We start from the raw sequence: 20493 nt of genomic DNA, 5'->3' as shown, positions 1-20493 counted from the left end.
GTTGTTTATTACCCTAGAGGAACAGCTTGATCCTTTGTGTGATTGTTGTTCTAACCACAGAAACCAGCTTAGCCCACACATGTGCAATTGCCCATATCACAAGGTACCAAACAAATTTCTAGTGACCGTTTTGTTTTGATGGTAAAGTGTACAGATCTGACTCGGAGGGCTGGCTACCCTCTGAGAAGGAAATACACTTTCATAAAAATATTTTTGTTCAAGGAAGTTCCTCTTCAGACCTAACCAGTCTCATAGAAACATATGAACTTGGTCAGATAAATCAGTTGGACTGTCGCTAAAGTTATACTATATAAATCCCATACAAAACCCCAAGACTTTGGAATCTCATCTAAGAGGAGGACGCTGTTCTCAGGACTTTGCCAGTCAGACCCCAAAAGCTATCTCTGGGATTCCCCAATGTTCTTCTTTGGATGTTGGTGAATTCCCACCTTGTGATGTGTAACTTACTTTATTTCTCTTTCTTATATTAAACAATAAATGTCTGTTTGCTTGAGTTGGAGAGAGGTGTATTACTCACAAATCCAACCCTGTTCAAATTGAGGCCTCACCTATATTTCTTAATGAAACAAACAGCTAGAAAGAAATACCTGAAACTGTTGATCTATGTTCCAGTAGCCTTGATTCTTAAAGACAATTGTATAACTATATAGCTTTTATGGTGTGTGCTGGTTTGAAAATGTTATGTACGCCAGAATAGCCATGTTCTTTTTCCTAATCCATTCTTATGGAGGCAGACCTATGGTATAGGGTGAGACCTTTTATTAGTTTGTTTCCATGGAGGTGTGACCCACCCAGGTGTGGGTGGGATCTTTTTTTATTCCATGGAGATGAGACCATACATTCAAGTTCTTTAATCCACTTACTGGAGTCCTTTAAGAGGGAACCATTTTGGAAAAAGCTCAGAGCTGACACAGACAGAGGTATTTGAAGATGCAGAAAGAAAACAGCTATGGGGGAGCTGTTTGAAACCAGAGGCCGAAGGATAAGCAGATGCTAGACTCATGCCTTCCTAGCTGACAGGTGTTCCAGATGCCATCGACCTTTCTTGAATCAAGATATCTTTCTCTCGGTGCCTTAGTTTAGACATTTTTATGGCCTTCGAATTGTAAACTTACGACTTAATAAATCCCCTTTATAAAAGTCAGCCCATTTTTGGTATATTTCTGGTGTAACCCAATTATATTCCGGCAGCATTAGCAAACTAAAACATGTTTTGATACCAGAGAAGTTAGGTGCTATAATTTGCAAATACCAAAAATGCTGGAACAGCTTTTTAAATGGATAAGGGGAAGATTATGGAAAACTTGTGATATGCTTGAAAGAAAAGGCCTGAATTGTTTTGAAGAGAAAATGAACATTAAAGATGCTCCCATTTAGGCCTTAGATAGAAATGATGTATGTTTTATTGCAGACTGGAAGGAAGGTGACCCTTGTTTTAAAGTGACAGGGAATTTAGCAAAATTAAGTACTGGTATTGGATGGAAGGCAGAATTTGAAAGTGATGAACTTGGATATTTAGCAGAAGAGGTTTCTAACTAAATGTGGAAAATGCAGCCTGTAGCTTCTTGCAGCTTATAGTATAATGAGACAAGAAAGAGATAAGCTGAGAATTGAACTCTTGGATACAAAGAAGCCAGAAATTGATAGTCTGGAAAATCCTGGGCTTCCAGAAAGGGAAACCCTAGAGAATAGGACCCCATGTGAGGATTTAACCAAACATTAAACCAGTCAGCCATTTAAGAAAAAGCTAGAATTGGAAATGGAGTTATCCAGAAAGGATTTATAGAAGGTCCTATTATCTGATGGGCATGATATGTGAATACTGCACAGAAAAACAACAAGTTTCTTGTGAAACCAGTATAAACAGAAAAGAGACAAATTGAAGGAAAAATTACTTCAAAGGCATAATCATGGAAGCTAAAGTCTGAAGCCAAGACATCTCAGGCCAGGAGAGCGGAACACCTTATCCACGTGGAAAGCATGAGTTTGCCCCAAAGGAAGAGGGTAGGTCTTTTGCCTCAATGGTCAGGAAGAATTTTGGTGCCTCAGGCCTCAGAGAGGGTGGAGCATATTCCTTTGTGACTGGGGGGAGCCTCACTGCCATCCCACTGTTCTGAGGGTGTTGAGCATGTGCCTCAGATTGGAAGAGAGCTGAGGTGCTGCCTTCATGCTGGGAGAGTTGGACTCAAAAAAGGAAGTCTCCCCAACATTCCCCAAGGTTACAACTCTTACCCAAGTGTTTGGAGAGAACAGGGCTGCTGTGTAAACCCTTAGAGAGGGTGGGACAGCTGCTCTGTCAAGCCCTGAGGATAAATCACTGTCAGACTTTGAAATCTAGTGGTGTTTGCCCTGCTGATTTTAGGAACTGTTTGGGTACAGTAAACCCTATGTTCTTTCCAATTTATCATTATGGGAATGGGAACATTTATCCTGTGACTATCCCTCCTTTGTAGATTAGTAGTAGATAACTTGTTCTAAGTTTTACAGGTCCAGAGCCAGAGGAGAATTTTGCCTTAGGACAGACTATTCCTGTAGCTGACTTTGATGAGATTTTGTAATGTTCATGACTTTGTATTGTATTTGTATTTTTACTGAAATGGTTTAAGGCTTTTGTGATATTGAAATGGGATGAATGTAATTTGTATATGGAAAGAACATGTCTTTTTGGGGTCCAGAGGGTGGAATATGCTGGTTTGAAACTGTTGTGTACCCTAGAATAGCCATGTTTTTTTTTCTTAATCCAGTCTTGTAGGGGCGGACCTGTTGCTTAGGGTGGGACCTTTGGATTAGGTTGTTTCCATGGAGATATGATCCATCCAGTTGGGGGTGAGACCTTTTGTTTATGTGGTTTCCATGGTGATGTGTCTCCACCCTTTAAAAGTGGCTCTTAATCTGCTCCCTGGAGTCCTTTAAGAGGGAACCATTTTGGAAAAAGCAAGAGATATTTGGAGATGCAGAAAGAAAATGTCCCTGGGAAAGTGGTTTGAAACCAGAAGCCAAGGGAACAGCAGATGCCAACCTTGTGCTTTCCCAGCTGACAGAGGTGTCCTTTTTCTGAATGCTTTCCTTTGGACATTTTTATGGCATTTGAACTATAAACTTATGACTTAATTCATCCTCTTTATAAAAGCCAACTCTGTTCTGATATATTACATTCTGGCAGCATTAGAAAATTAAAATAAAGTGTGACCATGTGATTGGAAAACCCTGTGGCTGATACTCTTTATCTAGTGCATGGGCAGATGAGTAAAAAAATAAGGAGAATAAATAAATAAGTAATAGGTAGTGTTAAAGGGTATGGGAAGTTCAAAGTATTCTTTTTTATTTTTATTATTCTTATATGTATTTTTTTGAGGAATGAAAATTTTCAAAAATTGATTATGATGAGTAATGTAAAAATGTAAAATTATATGATGATACTGTGAACCATTAATTGTACACTTTGGATGATTAGATGGTATGTGACTATATCTCAATGTTGCATTAAAATAACAAAAACAAAAAAAAATTAAGACATAGTTCCACATAGCTGTTTAATTAGTTTATTTTAAAAATGTAATCTTTGCCTCAGGCAATATGATCTCTTCGGTTGTAGCAATTTCTATATATGAACTCTCTTATGGGGCAGGTTACTGATGACCCATTCTTCTGACCAGTTTATCTGTTAGAGAATTAAAGTAGTAGATAGCAGAGTAGTACTCTTAGTTGATATTTTAAATTATGTATACTGTATAGCAATTTGCCTATACTTTTTAATGAGAATATGTTTGTAGTACATATCTCTGGTGGATTTTTCATTACTTTTTGGTATTGTATTGAAAAATTTGAGGTACTTAGTCAAATTTTTTTTCATTGGAAAGTGAATTCAAGGATATAGGGATCTGTCAAAAATTAGTAAATACTCCTCAGAAATTTTATTCTCCAGAACGATATTTTTTTGCTTCTTCTGACATAAATTTTCCTAGTTGCATGGACTAACTTATCCAAAGGGATCATTTAGCATTTGGATTCTGTAATTCTATAGAAGGAGATAAAATAATGCCCAAATGTGATAAATGAAAATTAAAATTATGTTTTAAAATATGTATATATATATATTTTGTAATAACAGCAAAACCAAAGGAGTACCCCTGAGATGGAAAGACGGAGAGCTGTGTACCATCTAGCCAGTAGGCTTGTTCAAACTGCTCGGAACTCTAAATTGGATCCAGACAGTTTACGAATATATTTAAGTAATCTCAAGAAGAAGTATGAAGCCTCTTTTCCCAGGCCTGAACAAGTTCCAGCAAAGACTGAAGGATAATCTTGCACAAATGAAATAATTTGTCTTAATAGGAGGAACCTAGAATTTGTTTCTTCCCTAAGAGCAAAAGAAAATAGCATTTGCTAAATTTTGTATTTTAATTGAAAATTACATTGTATTAAGCTCAGAGTTGTTGAATTTGTTTCTTCCCTAAGAGCAAAAGAAAATAGCATTTGCTAAATTTTATATTTTAATTGAAAATTACATTGTATTAAGCTCAGCGTTGTCACTCATATTCTGATATATTGTTTTTATTATAACAAGTAAAAACTATTTAAAATAATGATTTTATGTTAAGAAGTCTGTAATGTATTTTTCTCATTTATGAATTTTCACTGTTTTATGTTAATACTTACAAGTAATGTTTTAAAATGTTATTGTAAACACCTTAGCCTAAAACAATAAACTTTCTTTTACATCATGGAAACTTATGTGAGTGTCTCTTTCACCCTCTGTTCTGAAGTAATAATACTCTTTGACTCAATAAATTTTTAATTAGTAACCCCAAATTCCAGCATCTGATGATTCTGAAATTAGAACGATATTGGGATTTTAAAACTATTCTTCTTGACATTCAGTATAGTTCAAAAGGGTGAAAATAATCAAATAGATATTTTGTAATGCAGAGAGGGCTTCTGGAAGGGGCAGTCAGCATCACTGGCCCTTTCAGTTTTCCAAATATCCGGTAGTAACATTTTCTACTTAATGACTTCCTTCTTTTACCCATTTTCATTTTTCTACATATTAATTAGTTGAGTTACCAAGGCAGAATAATGGTTTGTTTATTTGCCTCAGTTCACAAGGAAACATTTTATAGAACTGTTTTTCCAAAGTCAAATGGCTTACTCCAGCATTCAGAGATTACCCAAAGGTCATTCTTATTTCTTAAATAGATAAAAGAAAATGGGAGACCATCAGTTATTCTATAACTCCAAAGAGTTGTCTTCTCAACCACATTTCTGCAATTTCTTCTCAGTAGATGATTTATTTGCATAATTTCAGCCCAAAGGCCAAAGATAGGGAAGTTATTCTTTTCTTGGGCAACTAAGTGTCTGGAATTCAGGGTATGCATTTGAACCATTTATTCAATAAACCTGCATTGTTCATGCTATTTTTGACCTAAAGAACTTATTCATACATTGCTGAAGCTTTATTTCTTTGGCTGATATATGCATATTATATTTTTAGACATTGAATATTAAATATATGTTAATTTTAGGTATTAAACTCTTAGCATTCTAAGTTAATATTAGTAACCAGGTATATTGAAAAAGTTTTGATTTAAATGACATGCATACTTTTATGGATGATTGTAATTTATTATTTACATTTAACATATATGGTAATTGGAGCTGTTACTTACCTCTAAAAAGGCCATGTTCTTTCAATCCATTCTTGTGGCTGCAGACCTATTGTGGATGGGACTTCTTGGTTAGATTGTTTTAATTGAGATGTGATCCACCCAGTTCAAGGAGGATCTTAATCCTTTACTGAAGCCTTTATAAAAGAATAAAAGGAAGAAACACTGAGAGAGAGAGAGTTTACAGAGAAACACCCTGGAGATGCTAAGAAAGGACCCACAGACACTCAGATAGAAAGCCACTAGAATCAGAAGCTGAAAGCAATGGAACCCAGGAGCAAAAAACCAGCAGACACCCATAATGTACCTTCTAATATGACAGAGGAACCCCAGATACCAGCAGCCTTTCTTCAGAGAAGGTTTCCTGTTGTTAATGCCTTAATTTGAATAAATTCATGACCTTGGAATTGTGCTTGTAACCTAATAAATCCCCATTGTTTAAAATCCAGTCCAGTTCTGGTATATTGCATTCCAGCAGCTTTAACAAACCAAAACATGATATATTAAATGCCTCATTAGACTAATTATATTTCCTATTATCAATGTTTTAGAAGGATGGTATCATAGTATTAGTGATTTGACCATTAGGATGTTTTAATTCAAAACCTTTGATATAAATCTTATATGTCCACTCCTAAAAGCAATTAAATAATTTAGGATTTTGGCAAATTTCTAGAGGCACTGAGGAGGAAAAGGTCGTGGAAGATTGTTTGGGAAAGTGGGAATGAAAAGTCTGGAAACAATAAAAGGCCCAGGAAAGCAGGCAATAGAAGAAAAAAGATAGAGACAGGTACAGAGTATTAAATATACTGACTATCATTTCCTCAAATGCATTAACTTCTCTTTGGGTTTAACTTTAATGTTAGGTCCCACCAGACTTGTAAAAGTAAAAGCTACAATCAACTGATTAAATTATTTTAATTTGGAATACTCAAATAAAAATATGTTTAATCCTCACAATTAAATTATTTTCTTATACCATTTTGAATAGCACTAAAATACTGAAAAGCAAATCAATTGATGATGTAATCACTATCAGTCATGGTACTATAGAATGAAGGTGAATACAATGGAGACAATTAGCCCATGCTTTAAATTTAATATCTCTTTGTTCTGTTCTTTAGTTCCTCTTTGCCTTTCTCTAAAATTATAGATCAGTGTTATAATTCAGTCTAAGATAAATATCCATAATATCTTAGCAGCTCCTTTAATTTCTACCTTAAAGCCATTCTTTTAATGTGTTCCACTTTTCTCTTCCAGGATATAATTGTGCCAAGGGTGAATTGTTCCACCCAAAATGTATGTTGAAGTCCTAACCCCTGCTACCTCAGAATGTGACCTTATTTGGAAATATGTTTGTTGCAGATGTTAAATATGCATGTTAAGATGTTAATCTTAGTCCAGTTAAGGTGACCTCATACTAGAGTAGAATGGGACCTTAATCCAGTATGAATGGTGTCTTGATAAGAAAAGGAGGACAAAGGGAGGGGAGAAGGCCATGTGAAGACAAAGGCAGAGACTGGAGTCATGCATCTACAAGCCAAGGCACACCAAGCATTGCCATGATCCTCCAGAAGCTGGAAAAGGCAAAAGTACAGGGAAGAAAAATAGGGCAGTGATTGCTGGATTAGTTAAGGTTGGGGAAGGAATCATATAGTATGTAACATTTTGAAACTGGTTTCTTTCACTCAGCCTAATACATTTGAAATTTAGCCAAGCTTTTTGTCTTTTTTGTTAAACAAATTAAGGCACCAACAAGAGGTTACTCAAGAAAGGCTGTTAAACAGTATTCATTATTTGGATATACCCCAGTTTATATCCATTCATTTGTTAAAGGAAAATTGGATTTCCAGAATGGGGTGATTATGAATAAAGCTGCTAGAACCTTTCATGGACAAGTTTTTATGTGAGCATAGGTATTCATTTATAAGGGTTAAATGGATTGGGATGGCTATGGCATACAGTAAAATTATGTTTAACTTTATAGGAGGCTGCTAAACTTTTCCAGAGTGTTTATAACACTGCATTCCCATCAGGCATGCATGAAGATTCTAGTTGTTGCATCTCTTTGCCAATACTTTGTGTTGTCAGGTTTGGGTTATTTTGCTTTTGTTTTTGTTTTACTACAAAAGTTGTAGTTTATAGGAGAGTCATGTATAGAATACCTAGTTCCCATATACCACCCTATTATTATTCTAGCCAGTGACCCAAAATAGCAGTGCAGGCTGACTCTATACTGCATCGGGAGGGATTAGGGAAAGGGCCTCTGGTAGCCTGTTTTAAAATCTGTCCCATGAAGCAAAAGCTTTAGAAAACTCCAAAGCAAATTTAATTCAATAAAGATTTACTGGATTTCTCTATGAATAAAGCCACACATTAGGTGTTAATGGTACAAATAATAGGATGTATGACTCTGAGAACCTCACATGTAAAGAGAGAGAGAGAAAACACATATTAGGATTGAACACCATGTGATAAGTATAATAATAGAGAAATGTATTAATAATGGTAGTGGCCCAAAGAGAGAATACAGTTCCTTGTGAGTTAAAGGGAGCTTGAAGGATAAAATGACAAACGTTCAGAAAAGAATGAGCATTTTAGATAGAGCAACAAGCATACATAACAGCACAGAGATGCAGAAAGCTATATAGTTTTATTTGGCTGAGGGTGTGGTGCATCTGAAAGAAGGGCAAAAAGATCGAACTGCACAGGTAAGTAGGTGGTTTTCTATCAATTTCTCATGGAAGTCACTGACGAGTTTTAAGGTATATTTGTTGTTGGATGAGGTGTGGTGGGGAATTTGTAATTGGAGGAAAACATGTTTAGATTTGCATTTTAGGAAGATCATCTGGGTGGTAGTGTGAATGGTTTTGGGATGGAAGATTGAAACCAGAGTTAGGGACACCAGATAGACTATTTCAGTAGTCCAGGAGAGAGTGGAAGAAGGTCAGAGGTAGAAACAATGAGAAAGGGATAGATGGGGGAAGGGGGCGGAATGAAAGTGGTGTGCCGGACTGAATCTATGGTGGACCCCGGAAAAGCCATGCCCTTCAATCCTCATTCAATATTGCTGGGTGGGAGCATTTTGATTGTTTCCATGAATATGTGACCTACCCAATTGTGGGTGGTAACTTTTGATTAGATGACTTCCATGGAGGTGTGTCTCTACCCACTGAAGGTGGAGTTACTTGCTGGAATCCTTTAAAAGAGGAAATGTTTTGGAGAGAGTCCCCTTTTTGTAGAGCCACGTGAAAGCCATCAAACACCACCATGTTCACCATGTGCCCTTCCAGCTGAGAGAGAAATGTTGAACGTCGTCGGCCTTCTTGAACCAAGGTATCTTTCCCCAGTGCCTTAAATTGGACACTTCTATAGACTTGTTTTGATTGGGACATTTTCTCGGCCTTAGAACTGTAAACTAGCAGCTTATTAAATTCCCCTTTTTAAAAGCCATTCTGTTTCTGGTATATTGCATTCCAGCAGCTAGCAAACTAGAGCAAGTCGTGTGGTGGCTGGCGAGGGAGAAAAAACATAAAGACATTGATTTGAAGGATATTAAGGAGATTCAGTGGCAAGACATTGATTTGAAGTATATGAAGGAGATTTAGTGGCTGATTAATCAGTTAATGGCTGATCTTATTTTTTAGTTATGAGAAGGGAAGTGTTAAATATGATCGTGTGATGCCATGAACCCTGATTAGAAATATGGAAGTATCAGAATTTCAAGAACAAAGAGGTTCCTAAAATGTAGAAACTGCTTATTGCCCACTCCTCAGAGTAGATATGGTTCATGTTCAATAAAAGTGATGTCTAGACAAAATTCTTCAAGCTCTCTTATAGTTGAAATGTAAAAAGAAGGTGGTAGGGATGAAAATTAGATGATACATTTAAAAAGCAATTTACTAAAGTATTTTCCCAGGTAAATCACTTCATCTGGATCAGCAATCTATTATTATTTTATTTATTTATTTTTTGGTATGGGCAGGCACCAGGAAGCGAACCCAGGTCTCCGACATGACGGGTGAGAACTCTGCCTGCTGAGCCACCATGGCCCACCCTATTATTTTTTTAGATACTAGACCAAAGGTAGCTTTTTTGCTTTCTTCATATTAACACACTTTCAGCCAAAATGTATAACTAACTTACATGTTATTAATAAAAAATTTCAATTGTTAACACACTATGCATTGTGTGAACTTCCTCAAAATTTATTTATGAGCTTAATAATATGCTCAGTTGTAATTAAGTGTGGTTTTTCCTTTTTGCTTTTTTAATTAAAATTGTTTTTTGTTTTTTTATTAAGTGTATTTTAATAGGGTATAAATAATAATTTCTAAAATTCAGTCCTATAGTGCATTGATACCTCACAGGAATTAAAGTAGAGGGAAAAGGAAAAGCAAGTAATCTAGTTCTGTTGTTCCATGTCTTGCTACTTTGCTATTTCTGTTTTGTTCTATAGGAACAAAACAGTAATGTAACAGTAATGTTTCACTAAGGAGGTTCTCTCACTATAAGGACAGAATGAATACATCTTTCTTATGATTGTCAAGATTCCGATAGGTCCCAGATTTTAAGTGGACAGTGGAAATGGCTACCACCTACCATAATCAAAGATTGGTCCTAAAATACACAATGATGGGGGGGATAAAAGGCCTTATTACTTATGGCACAGCAGGCAGGATGTGCTTCGTGTTCATGTTGGTTCCACGACCCACCCCCTCAACTCCCACGAAGGTGACATGAAGTGGTCTAGATAGATGTGCAGGCAGTGGATTTATGTCATAACTGAGGAAATTTGAGCTTGGAAAGTTCCGATCTTTTATAATAGGTTTCAAAAGCAATCCTGTGCAACTTTTCTCCAGGATGGAGACATTATCTTTATTATATTATACAATAAACCAACCTATCTTCTGCTCCAGAGAGAGGCAGTCTACCTATCTTCAAAGGCTGTTCACTTTACATTCTTGATAAGCTCCAGAATAAAAGGTATTTAGTACAAGTTCCAGAATAAAAGGTATTTAGTACCTATACTTATAAGATGGGCAAACATGAGAGACCCACAGAAAATTTTCTCAAAATGCTCATCTTTGTGTTAGCAACAATTTGTGTCCTGAGTATTGAAAATGTCAAAGCTAAAACATTATTTAAATTCTAAAAAAAGTTTTTGATAAGTTTCTTTGTAACCAAAGAAAAGACAGATTTATCTAACATTTTCATTTTGATATTATGTTGATCAAAATGCATATAATTTTCTACTGTATAGATGGATAATGCCACGTATTGATAAAAAGGGATTCATTTAAAATGTCATGTGAAAAAAATTTTATAATGGAATATACAATGTGATAACAATTTTCATGAAGTTAATAGTTTATTAACTTCTAAACCATGGTGAGCATCCTTTAAGAATTCAGGATAAAGAGGTGTATTAGCTTTCTAAATTCAGGTAATTCTGTAGACGAACAGGAGTTAGAAGTGAAAATATTCCATTTGGGATCATATTGTTGGTCAGTAGTCGAGCCCTGATTGTCAGTCTGCAAAGATGTATTAGTTCACACGGATCTTTGTATCTGGTTGAAGGAATGTAATCCAACCAATTTGAAATAATTGGACGTCTTCCTAAACTCAGCTGTGTCTAGAGAAAAGGGAAATATTTTTAATTTTGTAATATTAATCATTGGATTAGTCCAGATTATGAGCACTTTATTTTTTTACTTAAATTCGGAAAATAGATCTTAAATTTGAATAACTTCTTTTAATTACAGAAGATGTCAGTTTATAAAACAGTCATGCAAAACTACAGGATTCCCATATGCCACCCCATCACCAACACCTTGCTTTGGTGTGGAACATTTATAATAATTGATGATAGCACATTTTTATAATTGTACTATTAATTAAAGCCCATAGTTTAACTTAGAAATCACAGTGTAGTGTAGTTCTATGAAACTTTTTTATTTTTTTATTTTTTAAATATAACAACAAACACAAATATTCTTAACATATGATCATTCCATTCTACATATATAATCAGTAATTCACAATATCATCACATAGTTGCATATTCTTCATCATGATAATTTCTTAGAACATTTGCATCAATTCAGAAAAATTTTAAAAATCAAAGATTGACTGGGCTATATCTTTGATTTTCCTAGTATGACTCATCATTTTTACTGGCATCTAGCCATTTGATTTCCTTAACTAGTTTATTCTGGAGATTATGTCCACTCTTTTTCCTAGGATTTTCTTGCTGAATGGTTTTGTCCTTTATGTGTTCTTTGACATTCAGTTCATCTTATTCTAGACCTCTAGCATAGGTTCTGTTTAACTGAACAGAGTTTTTCAGTTCTTGTTTTTCTGTTTCCTGCCCTACCTATATGGGAAGTCTTTTTTTCTCTTCCTCTCTTTGTTTTTTGAGGAGGATCTACTCAGATGTTATAAACCCCAGTCAGATTTTCCCAGACTGGACTAGCCTCCTCTCAGTAGGAAAGAGTCACCTGCATCAGTTTTCCCTGAGTGATAACCAGCATGTTGACAGACTTCCCTATGAAGCCTCTGGACTCTGTTTTTCCTATCCTGCCCAGTATGTGGTGGATACTGCACCTGCAGCTTCCCACCAGCATAAAGTGATTCAGTGCCTTTAACTTCAGCAGACTATGACAGAAGTGAGGTTGTAGGTTGGCATTTTTACTTGTTTTCCAGTCCCTGGGGCCAGAATTCCTTGAGGGAGGGATTCCACCTGAACTGGGCCCCACCAATCTCCTGGGGAAGGCACAGGCTCCAGTGAATTAACTCCTTTCATCCCACCAGCCACTTTGTCACTCAAACAAGCTTAATTCTGCCCTGGCCTGGGGCAGCTGGAGCCTGAGGAGCCTTGCAGTTCTATCTAATGCATTGTCAGGTAGTAGAAACAAAGCAAAAAAAAAAAAAATCCTTTTCAGAGTAATACCCTCCCTTCCTTGGATTTGTTAATCAAGAGCTTGATTGATACATTGCTGTATGTATCTCCAGGCTCTGTGCCCCCCTTCTTTTTAGTGTCCAGCCTTTTCAAGTATTTTGTGCTGTCGCCTCTTTTTTTTTTTTCTCTTTTTCCATCAGTCCTCCCCACTCTCTGCTGGTGCAAAAATTCCTAGTACCTTTACTTCTTATTCCAGGTTTATCTGAGCTGGGGGGCTATTTTCAGTAGTCAGAATTTGTTAATTAATTCCTCAATTGGAGCTTGGTTGAGCTAAGCCCTTGTTACTACTAAAGTTTCTTTCCCTTTCCCTCGGGGAACCAGACTGTTGTGCCCATGGGGGAGGAGCATCGGCCTCCATGGCACTGGGAATTTACAGTTCTGTGTTGGGTCTCAGCCAGTCAAGCTTGTTCATGCTGTGGGTCTGGTCACTGATGTGGCTGCAGCAGTTGTTCTGTACTGTTCCTAGCTATTTACTAGCTTCTCTGGAGGACAAACTAGATTCCACATCTCACTAAGCCACTATCTTGCCCCCTTCCCCTCTCATTTTGGTTTTGATTTGCATTTCCATGGTGGTTAATGATGTTGAGCATCCATGTACTTTCTGGCAATTTATATATCTTCTTTGGAGAGATGTCTGTTCAAGTCTTTTGTCCATTTTTAAATTGGGTTGTCTTGTTAAGTTGAAGCATTTCTTCATATATTCTGGATATTAATACCTTATTAGATATGTAGTTTCCAAATATTTTCTCCCATTTGTGTAAGTTGTCATTTTATTTTCATGATAAAGTCCTTTGAGGAACATAAGTTTTTAATTTTGATGTAGTCCCATTTATCTGTTTTTTTTTTCTTTTGTTGCTTTTGTTTGTGTATAAATTCTAAGAAGCCATTGTCTAACAAAGGTCTTGAAGATGCTTCCCTATGTTTTCTTCTTGACGTTTAATAATTATAGCTCCTATATTAAGATCTTTGTTCCATTTTGAGTAGATTTTTGTATTTGGTGTGAGGTAGGGGTCCTCCTCTTTTTTCTTTTTTTTCAAATGGAGGTCTAGTTTCCCCAGCACCATTTGTTGAAGAGACTATTCTTTCATAATTGAGAGGTCTTAGCCACCTTGTCAAAATCAGTTGGTCACATATGTGGGAGTTGATTTCTGAGCTCTCAATTCTATTCTATTGGCCTATACATCTGTCCTCATGCCAATACCATTCTATTTTTATTACTGTTGCATCATACTAAATTTTAAGATCCAGAAGTGAAAATTCATTCTGCTTTTTCAAATTTCTATAGCTACTGGAAGCTACATGATCTTTCATATAAATTTTTTTCCCCAAGATACAAGTGAAACCTGGTTTTAACTTTAAAAAAAAAATTTTATGTTTTCATTTAGATATCACACACCATACAATCCATCCAAAGTATACAATCAGTGGTTCACAATATCATCACATAGTTGTGCGTTCATCAACATGACATATTTGCATAACTCCAGAGAAAGTTTGCACTATTTCAGAGAAAGATAAAAGCAACCCCCCATACATCCCTTATCACTTACCTGTCCCTCTTATTAACCACTAGTATTGCAATCTACCCAATTTTAAGACTTGCAATAGATGTAGTTTAACTAAAACAGTGTAATAATGACATATATACAGCAGTGGAACAAAACAAAACATCCAGAAGTATATCCATGCAAACACAGGTGACTGACGGTTTTTTCTTTTTTATAATATAGTTATACAATCATTATCAGAGATCAGAGCTACTGGATTAGAGTTCAGTAATTTCAGGTATTTCCTTCTTGCTGTTCTAAAACATTAGACTCTAACAAGAAATATCTATATAATGATTTAATAGTCACAGTTATTTGTTAAATCCTAATTTCTCAGTTATGCCTCCTTCTCATTTGATCTTTCAATCTTCAGGGATATCTGGAGAATAGCCATTTTAATGTCTTGCTGGAGAAGTGTGTTGGCCTTCCCAGACAGAGGAATGATCCTGGTGGTTGTTCTTGAAGAGACTGATACCTCTGGGTTTCAGAACTAATCTGGTCTAGGATCAATCTGGAGTCCTTAAGTTTATTAGAAAATAAACTAAGAAAAACTTTTATGAAGACTTAGATAGAGCCCAGCACAATTCCTGTGGTTTTCAGGAGTACTTGGTTGGGGCATGGCATACTCTGGTAATTTGAAATATCTGTCTAAATCTTGCATAGCAGTAACTTCCAGAATGACCTCTCAACTCTATTTTAAATCTCTTAGCCACTGTAACTTTATTTTGTCCCATTTCTTTCCCCCTTTTTGGTCATTCTCAATCCCACAATGCCAGGGCCTGGTTCATCCCTGGGAGTCATGTCCCACAATGTTAGGGAAATGGATACCCCTGGGATCATTTCCCATGTGTGTGTGTGGGGGTGAGATTGTGAGTTCATTTGTAGAGTTGGCTTAAAGAGAGAGGACACATCTAAGCAACAAAAAACAGCTGCCTGAGGGTGACTCTTAGGCCTAATTACATGCAGGCATCCTTTCCATTGCAGAAATAAGTTTCATAAGGGCAAGCCTCAAGATTGAAGATTTGGCTTGTTAAATTGGGAGTCTGTGCTGGTTTTAAAGAATGTATGCACCCTAGAAAAGCCATAAATTAATCCTAATCAATCTTATGGGAGCAACCATTTCTTTCAACCCCTATTCAATAGTGTAGGTTGGAAACTTCATTGGATTATCCACAGAGATGTGACTCACCCAATTGTGGGTATGAAGTTTTGAATAGAGGGAGATGTGACTCCACCCATTCCAGGTGGGTCTTGATTACTTTACTGGAATCCTTTAAAAGAGAAAGCATTTTGGAAAAGGTTTGTGATCCTGAGAGAGCAGAGAATGACAAGGGCCATGAAGCAGAGAGCACACACCACCAGAGGCCTTTGGAGATGAAGAAGGAATATGTACCAGGGGGAGCTTCATGAGCAAGATGCCAGGAGAGAAAACTAGCAGATGCCACCAAGTTCACCATGTGTCTTTCCAGTTGAGAGAGACGCCCTGAACTTTATCAGTCTTTCTTGAGTAACCTCTTGTTGGTGCCTTAATTTGGACATTTTTATAGACTTGCTTTAATTGGGACATTTTTTCAGCCTCAGAACTGTAAACTAGCAGCTTATTAAATTCCCCTTTTAAAAAGCCATTCTGTTTTTGGTGTATTGCATTCTGGCAACTAGCAAACTAGAACAGAGTCCCTAATGCCTGAGGGATTATCACAACTTCCCCAGGTAGGGAAGTTTAATATTTGCACATTTTCCTCCAGTCCCTTAAGGGGACTTTGCAGATACTTTTAAATTTTCTGGCCCCCAAACTCTGAAATGTATCTAGACATTAACCTGTACAGAGTAATAAGCTCTCATTCCTTATTCTAGGATCCATGTAATTAAGTTGTTTAAATAAATTGACCAGACAGTTTATATTAGATAGTGTACTACATATAATTTAAATTTTGGACCAAATGATTATCTCTTGCTTTGGTCTCCCACAGAGGTTGACGCTTTAAAATACATAAAATATCATCCTTCACTCTGTATTCTGATTTACTTTAGTCCCACTCAGGTCCCATTACACACATATCTCTAACTGGAGACTGATCTCTTTTTCAACTTCTATAACAATTGTTGTATGGAGTAATGCTGACTTTCACAGCTATAAAACTCTAGTTCTGCATCTCAGGTCTCCCACAGATACCCAATGTTCCAAAGAACTACCAGGTTATACAAGAAGAGCACAGTATTTCAGAAGTGAGAAATAACATTTACAATTCAGGAATAGATGTGACTGCTGTTAAGAGCTTACAATCTAGTAACCTTTAAATGAGCCTTATTTGGATATTCTGTGCTCCTTAATCATAGATTGCCCAATTTCTGCCCACTTTCTATCCCCTGACAACTTGTGCACTTGAATTCAATTCTCAAAGTTTGCTTACCATAGTAAGTTTATATTAGTGAGACCATACATTATTTGTCCATTTTCTTCTGGCTTATTTCACTCAACATAATGCCACCAAAGTTCATTCTTCTAGTTCCATGCCACATGACTTCATTCCTTCCTGCAGCTGCTCATTATTCTTCCATATGTATATATCGCAATTTGCCCCTCCATTCATCAGTCAGCTTACCCTTAGGCCACCTCCATCCATTGCAAATCGTGAAAAATGCCACCATATACACCATGTGAAAATGCTAATTCATGTCCCTGCTTTCAGTTTTCTCAAGTCTTTGTCTAACAATGGAGTTGCAGGATCATGTGTAAACTTCATATTTAACCTCCTGTGGAATCACCACACTGCCATCCAAAGACCTGCACCATTCTACTTCCCTACAGTATAATCGTATAGTTATCCCTATGGAATAATCACATAGTTATGCATTCACCACCATAATTTATATGAGAACATTTCCATTTCTTCCACAAAGAGAGAAGAGGAGAAAAGAAAAAGAGAAACACAACAACAGGAATCCCATACCCCTCCATTATATTCCTCATCATTATTTAGCTTTGGTACGTTGGCTTTGTTAGAATTAATGAAAGAACACTAGAATGTTACTGTTAACCATGGACCCTAAGTTATATTAATTATATTTTTTCCATATACCATCCCATTTTTAGCACCTTACAGTGGTGATCTTCAATTGTTCTCCCTCAGGTATAAACTTTCTTATATTTTATACATGTAATCATGATCATTGTTCACTCTACATTTTGCTGTTATACATTCCCAATTATTATCTGTCTTTCCTTCTGGAGTCATACATGTCCCTAGCCTTCCTCTTTCAACCAGCTAACCTTGTAAGTTCAATATACTTACAATATTGTGCAACCATCATTTAGTATTGTGCTATCCATTTCTTGATCTTTACAAATAACCCTGTCAAATGTTTTGTACTCCTTCTGCATCAAGTACCCAACTCTATCCTCTTTCTGTCTCCTAACAACCTGTGTTATCAACTTGAACTCAGAATTTGTTCATTATAATTGGTTCATATTATTGAGACTATATACAGTATTTGTCCTTTTGTTTCTAGCTTATTTCACTCAATAAAATGTCCTCAAGTTTCATCCATGTTGTTGCATACTTCAAGACTTTATTCTGTCTTACTGCTGCATAATTTTTCATCATATGTATGTACCACAGTTTGTGAATCTACTCATCTATTGGTGAACATTTGATAGATTCCATCTCTTGGCAGTCACGAATAATGCCACTATAAACATTAGTGTGCAAATGTCCATTCATATTCCTGCTTTCATTTCCTCTAAATATATACCTAGTAATAGGTTTTCTGGATTATTCAGCAATTCTATATTTAGCTTCCTGAGGAAGTGCCACCAGGGTGCAACCAGGGTGGTTGCACCATTTAACATTCTCACCAACAGTGAATGAGTGTTCCTATTTCTCCATATCCTCTGCAATGCTTGAAGTTTTCTATTTTTTTTTTTATAAAGGTCATTCTAGTAGGTGTGAGATAATATCTCATTGGCTTTTCCCTAATTGCAAGTGAAGTTGAGCATCTTTCATATGTTTTTTAGCCATTTGTATTTCCTCTTTGGAAAAATATCTGTCCATCTCTTTTGCCCATTTTTAATTGGGTTGTTTGTCTTTTTGTTGTTGAGTTGTAGGATCTCTTTAAATATATGGATATTAAACCCTTATCTCATATGTGGTTGAAAAATATTATCTCCCATTGCATAGGCTGCCTTTTTACTTTCCTGACAAAGTCCTTTGATGCACAAAAGGACTTTCTATTCTTTCATTGCTTGTAAGATCTAGGAAAACAACTTCTATTGCAAGGTCCTTAAGATATTTCCCTACATTTTCTTCTCAAGTTTTATGTTCTTAGCTCTTTGATACATTTTGAATTTTTTTTGTGTGTGTAAGGTGTAAGATAGGAGTCCTCTTTCATTCTTTTTGATATGGATATCCAGATCTCCAAGCACCATTTGTTGAAGAGGCTGCTCTGTCCCAGTTAGGTTGACTTGACCACCTCATCAAAGACCAATTGGCCTTACATGAGAGGGTCTACACTGAATTTGATTTCACTGTACAGTACATCTATCTTTTTGCCAGTACCATGCAGTTTGGACCACTTTTGCTTTCAAAGTCAGTTAGTATGAGACCTCCTGTTTCATTTTTCTTTATCAGGATATTTTTAGCTATTTGGTGCACCCTACCCTTCCAAATATAATTATTGGTTTTTCTATTTCTGCAAATAAGTTAGTGGGATTTTAATTAGTATTACATTGAATCTATAAATCAATTTGGGTAGAATTGGCATCTTAACTATATTTAGTCTCCCAATCCATGAAAATGGAATTTTTTTCTTGACTTCCTCCTCAGATTGTATATTGTTAATGTATAGAAACACAACTGATTTTTGCATGTTTATCTTGTATCCTACCAATTTTCTGTACTAATTTATTGGCTTTGGTGGCTTTACAGAAGATTTTTCAAGATATTCTACACATAGGATTATTTTATCTGCCAACAGTGAAAGTTTTACTTCTTTCTTTCAAATTCAGATTTTTTTTACTTCTTTTTCTTGTTTAATTGCTCTAGCTGGAACTTCTAGCACAGTGTTAAGTAATAGCAGTAACAGAATTTTTTATTTCTGATTCAGTCTTTTTATTTGTTTTTGATTTGTTAAGGGCTTTTATTTCTTCTTGACTCAATGTTGGCTTTTCATGCTTTTCTAGGAAGTTGTCCAATTTATCTAGGTTGTTTAGTTTTAGCATACAATTGTTCATAGTATCCTCTTATTATCTCCTTTATTTCTGTGGTGTCAATGATTATGTCCCCCCTCCTATTTCTGATTTTGTTTATTTGCATCCTCTCTTTTTTTCTTCATCAGCCTAGCTAAGGGTCCGTGATTTTTATTTGTTTTCTCAGAGAAGCAACTTCTAGTTTTGTTGATTCTCTCTATTGTTTTTATGTTCTCAATTTTATTTATTTCTGCTTTAATCTTTGTTATTTCTTCTCTTCTGTTTGTGTCAGGGTTAGTTTGCTGTTCTTTAATTTCTCCAGTTGAGTAATTAATTCCTTGATTTTTGATCTTTCTCCTTTTTTGATATAGGTATTGAAGGTAATAAATTTCCCTCTCAGCACTGCTTTGCTCCTTTCCATGAGTTTTTGTATGTTGTGTTTTCATTTGCCTCTAGGTATTTACTTTTTTCTCTTTCAATTTCTTCCTTGACCCACTGGTGGTTTAAGAGTATGTTGTTTAGCCTCCATATATCTTTGAATTTTCCAGCCTTCTACCTGTTATTGATTTCCAGCTTAATTCCTTCATGATCTGAGAAAGTGCTTTGTTTAATTTCACTCTTTTAAAATTTGTTGAGACCTGCTTTGTGCCCTAACATGTAGTCTATACTGGAAAATGATCCATGACCAGTCAAGAAAAATGTATATACTGTTATGGTTAGGTGCAATATTCTGTAAATGTCTATTAAGTCTAGTTCATTTATAGTATTATTCAAAATCCTCTGTCTAGACATTTTATCAGTTGATGAGAGTGGCGTATTGAAGTCCTCCATTGTAGAATTGTCTGCCTCTTCCTTCAGTGTTGTCAGTTTTTGCCTCATGTATTTTGGGACACTCTGGCTCTGTGCATAGATAGTTATGATTGTTATATCTTCCTGCTGAATTGTCCCTTTTAATAATGCATAATGTCCTTCTTTCTCCTTTAATTGCTTTACATTTGAAGTCTAATTTGTCTGATATTAATACAGCTCCACCTGCTCTTTTCTGGTTATTGTTTGCCGGAAATATCTTTTTCCAACATTTCACTTTCAATCTGTCTTTGTTCTTGGGTCATAAGT

General features: G+C 35.9%; 2 protein-coding genes across 5 annotated transcripts in view; one reads left to right on the top strand and one right to left on the bottom strand.

Annotated features, from left to right (window-relative positions):
• The window catches only part of MSH4 (mutS homolog 4), a 132797-nt gene extending 126328 nt beyond the window's left edge, over positions 1 to 6469 (top strand). For 3 of the 4 annotated variants that reach the window (XM_077120582.1, XM_077120583.1, XM_077120581.1), the window contains one exon: positions 4133 to 4712. In XM_077120582.1, coding sequence (XP_076976697.1) covers positions 4133 to 4324 — 192 coding nt within the window. In that variant the 3' untranslated portion in view covers positions 4325 to 4712. Of the gene's footprint in view, positions 1 to 4132; positions 4713 to 6360 lie in introns of those variants that run through there. The other variant, XM_077120584.1, reaches the window with a different exon arrangement.
• A 4509-nt stretch (positions 6470 to 10978) lies between these two features.
• ASB17 (ankyrin repeat and SOCS box containing 17) overlaps positions 10979 to 20493 on the bottom strand; it is a 38968-nt gene continuing 29453 nt past the window's right edge. The window contains exon 3 of the mRNA XM_077119497.1: positions 10979 to 11319. Coding sequence (XP_076975612.1) covers positions 11113 to 11319 — 207 coding nt within the window. The 3' untranslated portion in view covers positions 10979 to 11112. The remainder of the gene's footprint in view (positions 11320 to 20493) is intronic.

The sequence above is a fragment of the Tamandua tetradactyla genome, chromosome 11, assembly GCF_023851605.1.
Source record: "Tamandua tetradactyla isolate mTamTet1 chromosome 11, mTamTet1.pri, whole genome shotgun sequence".
In the NCBI taxonomy this organism is placed as follows: Eukaryota; Metazoa; Chordata; class Mammalia; order Pilosa; family Myrmecophagidae; genus Tamandua; species Tamandua tetradactyla.
The sequence above is the reverse complement of the archived record's forward strand: the minus strand, read 5'-3'. Positions and strand labels throughout refer to the sequence as shown.